General features: G+C 37.9%; 1 protein-coding gene across 5 annotated transcripts in view; it reads right to left on the bottom strand.

Moving 5' to 3' along the window:
- The window catches only part of TET1 (tet methylcytosine dioxygenase 1), an 87433-nt gene that overhangs the window by 37829 nt on the left and 36552 nt on the right, over nt 1–13052 (bottom strand). For all 5 annotated transcript variants that reach the window (XM_080401280.1, XM_080401282.1, XM_080401281.1 and 2 more), the window contains 3 exons: nt 6954–9486; nt 5604–5694; nt 4879–4972 (listed from right to left, as the gene is read on the bottom strand). In XM_080401280.1, the coding sequence (XP_080257406.1) occupies nt 4879–4972; nt 5604–5694; nt 6954–9486 (2718 nt within the window). The remainder of the gene's footprint in view (nt 1–4878; nt 4973–5603; nt 5695–6953; nt 9487–13052) is intronic.

Genomic DNA, 13052 nt, shown 5'->3' with positions numbered 1-13052 from the left:
GCTCATGCAGCAGCCAACAAATTGTAGTTTTTGGCATTTAGCCACAAATTTCTATCAGTTCAATGATCTATAAAATCTTGGTTGTAACAGTGGGTTATCTAAGCATTACTTTAAAAAAAAAATCATTAATTTCAGTGGCTTATATTAGGTTCAGGTCCGTACAGGACTAATTTCAAATTTAGCTGTATTTTAAAAGTATTTGTAATCAGGTTTTTTACCCATTTTTAATCCATCCCTATTTTTTATTTTTTATATTATGTTTATATATCTTACTAATATACAACAACACTGTAATACTACACGAAAGTTAATAAAGATCTGTCAAGTTATAAACATAAAACCCAAGTAAGGCAAACAGTACAGAAGGGAAAAAGTTTGAGAAACTACTTGCAAAAGATAGAAAAGCCCCATAATACTGTATTTTCAAACAAATCAAGGCCACCAGCAGGCTAACAGAATCTGAAGGGTCAACAGATCATAAAAGGCGGGGGGTGGGGGGTTGGGGTGGGGGGAAGCAATCAGAGAAGATAAGGCTCAAGATGAAAAAAACACTGGTTTGGGAAGATTCCTATATCAGAAGCCTTCTTCACAGGGGATGATCAAGGATTTTTTTTTCCTGAAGTTAAAGCTCTGACAAAAGTGGTCAGAGGACAAAACAAAAACAATAAAAAAAAAAACCAAAAACCATGCCCCCCACCAAACAGTAGCAATTTGCTAAGTTCAAATAATACCCACAAAAGCAAATCAAGGATGAAACAACTGAAGTATATTAAATGTGATGTGCACTGTTTTGATTTATAATACATTAGCATCAAAGGGCCTGAAGATTACCAAGAGGATACCACTTTATAAAAAGACCCTAGAAGAAATATGTTGATTCAGTGATCCCACTAGCCTGGTATCTCTGTGGGGCAAAGCCATGATCACACAGGGAACTATGAGGCACAGGGAAAAGTAAAATAAATTTTTCTGAAGTCACAGCTCAGTCATACTGCAGCTCTTTCTAGATTTCCAAAAGCCATTGAGTAAGGTTCCTTAGTAAAGGCTCTTAAAAAAACCCTAATGTGTCTTGGGACAAATCAAAAGACCACACATCAATAACTGGTGAAAAGACACGAAACAAAGGCTGGTATGTCTCCGATGAGAGCTCTGTAGAGCTGTGTTCAAGCCTGTGCTCTTCAGCATATTTGTTAAGGGTAAATAAAAGGATGACAACATTTGTTGATGACACTAAGCAATTCAGAGTAGTGAAGACAAGCACAATCTGCAAACAAATGAAGGAGGAGCTCATACTGCTGAGCGGGCAGTAAAATGGCAGATAAATTTCACTGTAGATGTGCATATTTAATGCACATGGTGAAAACAGTTCTATTTTTAGATAAAGATGGACTCTGAGCTGGCCATTACCATGCAGGAATGAGAATCTGGCATAATGATAGAAAGCGCTATGAAAATGTCGAATCACTGCTCTGCAACAGAGAAATAGCACAAACAACTGCTAGGAATTACTGAGAATAGAGCACAAGGCTGAAAACATTACGCCAGCATTTTAACTCCTAGCATAAGAGAACAGGAAGGAAAAGGAAAAACACAGATGGCAACATTTATGAAAGGCAACTGAACACAAAGTCACTGTCTCCAGCTCAGGGAACCACAGAGCTGTGAACTACTGGAAACCAAGTGAATCTTCTGGGAGGCAGCTGCCCTGCTCTTATACCTTTATGCCATCGGTCAGTGCCGGAGATGGGATATTGGCAAGAAAAACCTCCAACCTGACCAGGCCGTTTTTAATCGCTTCTTATCTCTTGTCTTTATTCAGAGCTGGAGCCTTAAAATTATATTGCAACTCTGAATAAAGACGACGGATAGCAATGATAGCTTAGCTGATCCAAGCCAATGTCCACTGAAAGCAGAAGGAACCCACAGGAAATGGGTTTAATCAAGAAAACATTAAGACCTGCAGCTGACCCCCTCTGAGGTCAGTGACATGTATCTTTGACTTCAGTGCAGCAGGGTAAAGCCTACAGGAGTTACTCACAAACAACTAACAAATTCATAAACCATTTCACATCAGTCGAGGTAACTGTAATTTACCACCAGACATACCAAGAAAAGGAAAAAAACCAACAACCACCCCACAGCCATGGGACCAACACGTGTCAAGTCACTTATCCCTGGCTGGTTATAGGGGATTCCCAGTAACATGAAACTTTTTATTATATGAATGGGTTACTAAGAATGACAGGCCAGTAATTTCAGTACTTCAAAGGGTTTTTTTCTTTAACTTATTATGAAGTATGACTTGGGCAAATCAAAAAAGCAAAAGAAATCCAAACAGAAAAGAGTACGTTTATCCTGACATATGTCACAGAATGGGAAGTTATTTTCTAATCATACAGCTATCACCTACACAGATATCCACACATTTGAAATCTCTGGCAAAACTATTAATTCTGTTTTGACACAAAAATGAGACTACACAATTCGATGTAAAAAAAGTCAAGAGGTCAAGCAGTCGCCTTGCCACGGCATGTAGTGAAAACAATAGCAAGCCCATCTTCACTGCACAGTTTAGTTCACGTGGGTGTCGGTCTAATGCTTACGCATACAGCTACCACAAGGTCTCAAACCCTAGGTAGTATTTACTAATAGTATTTAGGTTTAACTAATAGGAGCATTCCTGTCCACATCCACAGGGACAAAGTATCACCCTGAAATAGAATACATGAAAAAAATACAGGAAAGACAGATACTCATTTCTTCTCAAAAGAAAAGTGAAAGAGAAAAGATTCTGCTAGTTTGTGATAATCTGAAATATAAGGAAGAAAACATCAGCTCCTTTCGGGGAGTCTGTTTCAGTAAGTGTTTAACACACCAGACACATATCTGGAGCCACTTAAGCAAAACCAGTTTAGGAGGGAATCAGTATTATGAAATGCAGTCACTAACAGAAGAATGTTAGTAAGGTATCTTAGAAAGCTTCCTTTAATCTTAAAATGTTTCTAATGAACCAGTAAGACAAAATTATCTAGTAGAAATAGGGAAAATTAACTGGGAGATCAACAGATATATTCAATTTTTTTTAATCATATTTACTTCAGCAAAGCTTCATCGTGGTCCTCTCACCAGCAAGTCTCAGGAGCCCTAAGGGCAATAGCTTGTCCATCTGCAAAGCAGAAATTACTCTGTCCCAAAGTACATTGTAAATGAGTAAGTGAAAGCTCTGTGCAGCTGACAGAACCTTGTGACTACGATTATCAGAGAGCACAGCAAACTTTTTCCACAAAATGTGGATTTTGCACAGGATGAAACAGTTCTACAGAGATTTCAGTGATTTCCTTCCCTCTCTTGTACTGAACAGTCACACAGTAACAGCAGACTTGGAAAAACATTCACCTCTTTAGGTCTGAACTTGCACACACAAAAAGGCACTGCTGCATAAAACAAGATTGGAACTTCAGTTAAATGAACATTAAAGCTTACTCTCGCTAACACTTTACATACAGAAATGTCAAAATCTACCTAACTGGAGAGCAGGTCCCTATACCTTAACACAGCCTTTACTGTATGCATCCGAGCGCTTTCTGACTGTCATGATGTACACACGTCGGACACCTACAGCCATGCAGATATACAATAAAATCTATCATTTCTGCTTTACATAAAGGACAGTATGTTGATACTGGCAACAGAAAAATCAAGTTTAAGAGTTAGTTTTAAATGCCTTCTTCCTTTCAAAGGCTCACAAGTATTTCTGAGGTAAGATTTTTAACTCCTGTCCTCTGTTAAAACTGAGTGTTTTATTTAGTTGAAATACTGAAAAAAAAAAATAAAAATCACTCCTTTCTTTTGGGGTCAGTTGTTTATGAAATTAGTTTTACCATCTTTTTTTCCTGGATGCCGATTTGTTACTAAATATTATCTAAAGCAACATGCACATATGGATTCCTTTCTGAACAATAGTTTACGTATCTAGTACGGAAAACACACTTTGACTGTTCCAAACATGAGCAGTAAATATTTAGCATGCGATACCATTCACACATAATATGTAATAACCCTATTTTTGTCATGTAATCACAAATGTCAGTCTACCAACTGTACAGTTACCGTCATCCTTTTTTCAATCAAGTCTGAAATTCCTAAATACATCAATAACATTTTTTTCTTTTAACAACCAGGTTAATTTTTTTTTTCCAAAACTCAGTTACAAGATTTCCAGTCTACTTGTTACCTCCCTCGGTGGTTTCAGCAAAGATTAAGGACAATCAATTCTTGCCAAGCTCTCTCCTGGAGCTTGTGTCTGTTACCTCATTTCCTGGCTCCTATGAAGCAATGTGAGACAAGATTTTGGTGAAAACTATCACCATAACATTTACATTTCCAAATACTGACTTCAGTTTCTCAAAAATAGTGATGAACTCCATGGCATATGAGATTGAACTTCCTCATCCATCATACTCTCTTTTCTTCAGGTGTTCATAAACTAAAAAAACGTTACTGGATAGTTTTCCAACTCTCCCAAGCAAGCATCCCTTCTTTTCTCTCTTTCACACTTTCCAATAACATATTTCACTATAGACTCCAACTTTTGGTCATTGTCAGGGTCTTCTTACCCTTAATTTCATCATCTGCTACCTCTGTTAAGCACCTCTCACACTCATTCAAACCACTACGTAACACACAGCACCACATTTTAAATAAAGAAATAAGTAAATTGTTTTCTTTAGCTTCATCATTTACACAGACTGTAGATCAATTAGATGAAGAATGAAATCTTCAATAAAGATCAGAATATATTTAAGCTCAAGGACTACACATCACTTGATATTTAAAAGCCACACAAAATTATTTTACTGCTGTAACATAAAAACTTACCCACTTTGCAATTGGACACCCCTGAGAGCTTTTTCCTTCTTTTCCTGTATAAACCACTACCTCTATTCTTACAGCGCTTCCTTTTGCTCCATACCTGTATTAAAAAAAGTTTATGAATAAAACAAACTACTGTAGATCAGTTTAAAACAGGAAACATTTTCAATAAAACAAGAATAGCAAACTTAGCTTTACTGAGAATGTTAGAAAACCAAAGTATTTATAATGTCAAAAAATACTTAAATTTAAAAGCCTATTTGCAAAAGTGATTTTCAACATCTCTCTTCTGATAACAAGCTTCTGCCACTGAGGAAACATTGTCTGGGGAAGAAATGTTATCTGCATGTAAGTCTTAGTGCGCTTAACCACTAACGCGACCTTTCTGTCCAGTTTGCCACAGCTTCTTCGCATGTAGGGCACTAGAAAAACTAATTCTACCAGCTGCTAATCTCTGTCATTCTTATTTATTTCAATGGCACCTGAAAGCACACTGCATTTGAAATTTAACCCTAAAGTTGCAAGAACTCAGAAAAGACAGATGACTTTGGAACTGAAATATTAACGCTCACCTCATGCACATCTGAACAGGAAAACATTTAACAAATGAGTACTGCAAGAAGTTCAGAAAAAGAAAGCTAAAACATAGAACCTGATTCCTCATAGCTCTTCTTCTTTCCTGTTTAGACAGTCAGAAATACTGCGAGCATTAAATGCTGAATTTTCCTCACCTGTTCTCCATTATTTCTCTCACAGCAGCAACACTTGGTCCTGTCCCAAGGTGTGTGTAATATGGGCCTTCATCTTTCTCTATAATTTGCTCTGTAAGCAGGTTGAGAAAACTAAGTTGGCACATATGAAATTTATTTACACCATTACAAGTAAGCTTAGAAATGGTTTACAGAAACATCTTCCAAAATAAATTACAATACAGAACATTTGTCCCTGAAATGTAATGAATAAAGAATATGGCAGATTTTTCTCCTCCGAGGCATCAAAATTATTTTATGCTTGTTTCCTCCTATTAATCTGCTAGTATTTTTTCTTTATGTTATAAAGTATTCCTAATTATAGTAACATTTTGCATTCTTTACAAATTTTCATTACAGGAGCTGGCATGTATTGACTAAATAAGCTTCCCAATATCCTTGTTGGTAGGAAAACATTATTAATTTCTTTCAGACAAAGGAGAATTGCAAGGGGGGGGTGGGGGGAGAGGGGAGAAATAATTAACTGATACTCATATACTACTGAACAGAAAACATAATCCAAGCCTCTTAACTAGCACTCTGTTGATTCAGAACATTAAAGCAAAGATGAAACAATCTGCCTGTGTACAATTTGTTGTTAAGCTTCTGACTTGTTTTTCCATCTGTGCGCTTTGATAGTTGGAAAACACAGCATGTCTAACACCACCAATCAAGCTATATTTGCAAAACCCTCAATACTGAGGCCTGACATTGAGCCTGACAATGCAAATTATTACATGTGTGGCCTCACGTGAACTCCACCTTACCTCTCCTCTCCTCTCCTCGAGGCATCTAGCAGACTTTGGCACGGACTCTTAAGGCAAACTGACATCAGTCATCAGGACTGTGACAGTAACAAGATTGTCCACAGCTATGCCCTGCTGCTTATTTAACAGCGTTTATGCAACAACTACAAGATACTGGGAAATGTTTGCCCAGCCCATCTGGCAAAAACTAGTTCTAGACCATAAAAATCAGAAGCTGATACACTGCAAGTAGATTCACATGCAACACAAGTCAGCAATGACAAAACAACCAATAGAAAAACCCCTTTTCCTCCTGGGTTTAAATTTAAGCAGAGAATTTAAACCTGCCAGTTGCAATACCAAAAATACTCAATTCTGCTGTGCTTCACAGGCCCAAAGAACCCCAGGCAAAAGTTACAGGAAGGGGAAAAGAAAATTTCTTCTTCTTCCTTTTTCCTAATGACAAAACACTGGTCCTTTTGCAACAGCTGAGTAACTGTCAAGTACAACTTCCTCACATTAGAGAAAATACATGAACACACCTACATCCGAAAGGCACAGGCAAAAGTTAGCAAAAAAGACTTACCAACACAGTCACAAGTTGGCAATTCAGATTGTCCTTTTTTTGTAGGTGTATCTATTAAATTTTTTGTAGGGGTATCAAGAAACTTCATAGGTGATTCAAGGAAACTGCTGAGCGTATTTTTTGCTGGAGAACATCCTGAGTCGCCTGTGCTCTGTGGGTGGTCAGTACCCAAACTGGTTGACGTCAGAACGGTCACTTCGCCCGCACACTCCATATTCCTGAGAGCTTCAGCAGAACCTGGTACCTGGGCCCCACCACAGGGAACAGGCAGCACCGGTGACTTCAGATCTACTTGTTCTACAGCACCCTGCTGAACATAAGTTTTGTCTTCACTATGCATTTCGTTAGCTCTCAGGTTAGACTGATTACAAGTTTGAGGCAAAGGATGTGTCTGACTGACATTCGCTGTTTGCTGTACCTGAGAATTACATTTTTCTGTAAACATCGGTAGGTTTTCACTTGGTCTGTTCAATAAGGATGCAGTTTTCAATTGTGAAATGGCCAGAGGGTTACGGGAGGACAGGTCACCATGTTGGTTACATGCAACAACCTCATTTTTCAGTGGGTCAATGCCAAGTGGGTCACCGGAACCTGCAGTTTTGATTTGCTCATTCATGACATCACAGCCAAACAATCTGTCTTTTTTTTTCTCTTGCGGTACCTCAGGTAAACATCTATGGAATTTTATCTGTGTTTGCGGGAGAAATAATCTAGTTTTCTCTTGTGATGCTAAAGTATTTTGATTCAGTGCTCTCTGTACTTTGGTTCTTGGAGATTTTTTTTCAGACTGAGCTATTCTGGAGTCCTGTGGCATGGTTTGACCAAGCTTGTGTAGTTTTGATGATATCCAAATGTCCTGTAACTCGCTATGCTGGCATGACAACAGCTCTAGCTGGCTTTGATTATTTTGTTGATAGCGTGCTTCTTGAGGCTTCTTTTTGTGTCTTGGTTTCCATGGTACAGCATTTCCTTTTTTATTTGTTGGTTGTTTTTGCTTTAACAGTAAGGAACTATAATTATGCCTAAAAAACACTGATTCTTTTTTCTGCAACGCATCTTGGTTGTATTTTGGCTGCCTCTCGTGTGATATTAGATTAAGCAGCGATGTCTTTATGTCATTTTTCTGCTCTGGATTAGTCTGGTTTGACTCAATTAGCGCCGCAAGTTGAGTTAGTTGTGTAGCTACATCCTCTTCATCCTGGCTGTGAATTCCTCCTTCTTTAATCAAAGAACTAGTTTCCAGGTTCAAATCATTAGAGGTTGGCTTTTGCTCTAACTGACCAAGAGTTTCCAAGTTGTTACTTGTTTGCTGAACATTACGTGAAGCATTGCAATACTGTGCAAGGGTGACTGGATGATGAGCGTAATTTTTCTTGGTAGTATATCCTGAAAATGATTTTGCATTAGATGTTAAGTCAGATAAAGTTTTGGTATCTCTTGAGGATAACTGTAATTTATACATCTCACCAGCCAGACTGGCAGGTTTATCATGCAATTCAGGGACTGAACTTTGGCCATTGTATAACACTGCCTTATTAGGGAGCTGCTTCTGCGAGTGAGCACAGTGAGCCAAGAGCTGTTGCTCATTCTGTAAGTAAGTGTCTTTGATTTCTTTTAATGCAGAAGATGTGAAGGAGGATGAGATATCCCTTTTATAACTATGGAGGAAGTTCGAAGTTGTCTCTTCTGTACATTCAGTACTTTCAGTTTTAGCTGGTGAAGTTGTTTCTAAAGGGGCTTCCGATAACTGTGTTAAAGCTTCAATAGCTACAACCTGCTCTACAGTTAAATTTCTGGTTTTAATCAGGGACAAGAAAGTCGGCTGGAGTGAAGAATCCTCATGCTGTGTCTCTGCATTAGGTACTTTAAAGCCATCCTTCCCTACATGTACTTCCTCTTCAGGCAGTGGAGGACAACACAAGCTTTCTTGCAGATCCAAAGCGGAACCCGTCTGCAAACCAGACTTACCAGAACCCTCAAAGATGCTACAAGTGCAGTTTTCCTCTTTCATTAAAACATTTCCTTGTTTTTCTGGGTGAACACAGCCAACACCAGTTGTCAGAGTGTTTACTAAGTTATTCAGATTGCTACCCTTCATCCATTGCACATGGGAGTTGTTTGTCAAATCCGTCCTTTCCTCTACAGATACTTTTTTTAGTGAAGCAACTGCTGGCGGTGGTGAATAACGTAGAGTTTTTATGCCATTTTTGATGGTATGTGCAAATGATTTTTTTGGCTCAGCTAATGGACTGGGAGAGACTGCTCTTTCACTGTCTTCGGCATTTTTCAAGTGTTCGTTGCCTGTCACAGTTCCATGGATATCTCCGTTGACATGGACACCAAAAGATGGCTTCTCGTTATGTGCCCACTTCTCTGCTTCTAAGCCTGTCATTCTTTCTTTCTCCTTACACTGCACATTTTCAATGGGTACTGTTTGGTTTGTTTTCACCCTGTATTTTTCACCATGACCACATATACTGCATTCCATGAGTTCTGGTCTGCGGCCATTTACTGGTTTGTTTTCTAAATTTGCCTATAAAATAATAATACAAAAATTTGATGTAACAGCTGTTCAAAAGCATTAAAAATAAGAAGCATAAGATTTACAGCAATTAAACCCTACTTTGACACAAATGAGGAATATCCTCATTAAGCACAGGCACAGACACTGGGGGGAAAAAAACCCAGGAAGTCATTAAAAAACCCTGAAGCCTAAAGACCCTATCCATATTTATAGCCATTTTCTCCCCACTGTTGGAGGGGGCAGATGAAGAAAGCGTGTGCATGTGGTGGTGGTGGTGGTAGAGTAAATAAATGAATGAACAGATAAAGGATGTTAGCATTTAGAATCACATCTAAGGATTCAATTTTTAATGAATTTCCATAAGCAGATGAAAGCCTCCCTTGAGTTCAAAGCAGGACTGAAAACTAAAGGCTTGTACCACAGAAAGTGTAGTAGTGATTTGATATAATTATACCAATTTGGCTAAACCAATAAACTGATACACTTGGCTGGACACCCTAGCAAGAATGGCTGGTTTTCAAGCTTAGTTTCAAGTCCTTAAAAAAAATCACAAAAGCTAAGCTGGATAGTAAGCCAAGTAACATTAGCTCACTTGAAAGTTACCCTGTAAATACTGTGTTTAGCATCTGTATTCAGATGGTAACTTCCAGGTTTCTGAACAGTCTCTCACGTAAGCTATCCTTAACAGTATTTTAGTAAACTCTAAATTCTAATATTTGATTAAATATATTCTTTATCTTCACTGGTGTTATACAATTGTGTGGTTGAAGCAGTAGAGTCAGAATATTGTGTCCTAGAAATAGTACGTATATGGGCCTAAAGACAGTATTATGAAGTAAGGAGTTACGCAATTCAAGTTTAAAAAACAAGGCAGGAATTCAAACAGAGACAGCAAAGGAAAAAGTAATAATTTTTATTATGTTATATTTTTTATATATTTATATTAAATTGTCTTTTTAAAAATTTTCAGTCACAATAAACAGTGCTGGTACTTAATATTACTGTAACATCTAATAATTATTTAAATAACCTGTAGCCTTAAGCCCTATTTAACAAGAAAACCAGTACTGCTTTTCAAATCAGATGTATGGAACACAACTGGTTAATTAATCATAACTCAACACAGTACTTCTTAGCAGTTCAATTTAATATAAAGCATTCAGTTAAACCAGACATGGTTTTGTGGCAATACCAACTAAAGTGCATGGACTTCTCTGAGAAAATAACAAATGCAAAGTAGATTTATGATTAATCATAACTATCAAGATGGAATTGCCAGGAACCTCCAGGCAAAACAAGGCATATGGACCCAGCTCCATCTGGAGCCCAGTGTTCACCTCACAACTGATTCCCAACTGATAAAAAACTTAAAACTGGGAATCCATAGCATACCCTAGATATTATGAGAGGCATCTTAAATCCTCATGGAAATGGTATGTAAAAACATGTCCAGCACCTATGCAGCTAAGTCAAAGCTATAAAAATTACAGTAAGGACACCTTATTTAATGCTTCTTCATTACACAGAGATGCTGACTAATGGTCTACCAGCCTGAACTCCTCTGGATCCTGATGATTTTCAATCAATGATGCACAGACCCAGGGGATCACTGAGCAATTTCTAAGAGCTCCACAAAAGCGGTTAAACAGCTTTATTGTTAGCAGGGGTAAATGCATTACATAGGCCTCTGCAACCATACCAGAAAATGTTTTAAGGGTCCACCACAGAAAGGTAAAAACCCACAATTCTGTATTTGTGCAAAAGCTGAATTTCAGTTACTTAACTTCAGAAAGAACTAGGATATGAAATTGCTGGGGTTTTCTTCAGCAAAAGTATATCTAAGATCTCCATCAGTCCAAAATTTGTCCCCACCATGTAAAAGTGTTATCAGTAATTTAATTAGATAATTAGGAGGCTGACAAGATAGAAGCAAACAGATTAAAATAATTCCCCAGCATCTGTACATTTTCAACACAACACGTGTTTTTGTATTACCTTCATTTTTAGAGGGTATCACTCACTACATTAACAAAAAAGTAAAAAAAAAAATCTAAGTCTGGTAAATTGAGAGCAATGAAAGATGGGGGAAAGGAGGAAGGTTCATCCATGATCAGCTGAGATTAGACTGACACAGAGTCCACTGACAGCACTAGAAGTGCAAAAATGTCATCACACTTCTCTCAACTATATTGTTCCTCAATAAAATACTTTCATCTGATCAAAAAGCACTGCTATGCTCAAAAATACTCAGAATATTCCCTAATCTGCTAGTACTGCACAGGTGCAGTGCTGTGTCCCCGTAAGACCCCAGTGATTCCAGCAGTAAAGTGGGATTACTTTTTAAATAAAATTATTCCTCATACATCATAATTTCCACTAACATTACTGAAAGCTGCCCACATGCAATGAGAAAGAAAAAAGAACCAGATGAATCATATCATTGGCACAATTTGGTTCATATTTTTCCACACAAAGAATAAATATTATCATGGAACTGGATTTTTTTAAAAAAATCATACTCTCTTCCTTGTGAGCACTATGTTGCTTTTTTCTCTTGTTACTGAACTGCAACGAATCCTAAAAAATACCTTTTTCTTTCCTCTCTTACCAGACTTCCCATGTGAAGTTATTGTCTCCCAATATGAAAAGAAATGCAGGCAAACTACCAGGGGCAGAGCCCATTTGATTCCTCTCCTCAATGTAAGCCTGGCAGACCAAAAGCAATAGCTCAGCAGAAACCTTTCGCAGCTAAATAACCTAGGAGCAATCTATCTTCAAGTTCTGCATCAGGATTCAAAAAAAAACTGTAGTGAAAACTACAGACAAGGATACCACAATTCCAAGCAACAGTCTCAAAATTCGTGGAAGTTAAGCACGTAAGTCTGATCCGATTGAATTCTAAATCTTTTACACAAGTGTAATGAAAAGCTGAAGAGTAAACCAGATCAATAAAAGTAATTTCCCCTCTTCCTCATTAAGGAGAGCACTACCCTATCTGGAAACATAAAACACTAATAAATCATGCTCAAGCTCAGACTCTGTCTGCAGTAGTTAGTGCTATTAGGACAGGAACCACAGAGTACAGTCTGCTGTAGTCATTGCTGTATTAAACTTCAACCAGACATTATCTCTGATATACACACACACACAAACTCACTCTGTGAGGTAATGCTTCCAGCACACATGGAAAGGCAGTTACAGCAAATCACTTCACCATTCTGAAAAGGGTCAGAATATTAACCTTTAACACAAGATACCTCTGAGGCAGTGCAGAGTTCACCAATTCACAATCAAAATACAATACTAAAGCTACACTAAAGACATTTCCACATCATCTGTACAACAGAGAGAAGGCTATCAGTTTATGCCTCATTTCAAACCTCTATAGGTTGTAACAACACATATTGTACTAAAGGACACAACCAGAAACAATTACTCCCATAAACCAAAAATAACAGATGATGACCTGATCAAGTACTGATAAAATGGCTCTACGAGCAAGTCATGACAAGTTAGATGATCACCAATGCCAAGTCCCCCTAACTAGCCCTCCCTGTGAGAGCAGAGACTGGCCA

Source organism: Falco punctatus (assembly GCF_963210335.1).
Source record: "Falco punctatus genome assembly, chromosome: 9".
Lineage (NCBI taxonomy): Eukaryota > Metazoa > Chordata > Aves > Falconiformes > Falconidae > Falco > Falco punctatus.
The sequence above is the reverse complement of the archived record's forward strand: the minus strand, read 5'-3'. Positions and strand labels throughout refer to the sequence as shown.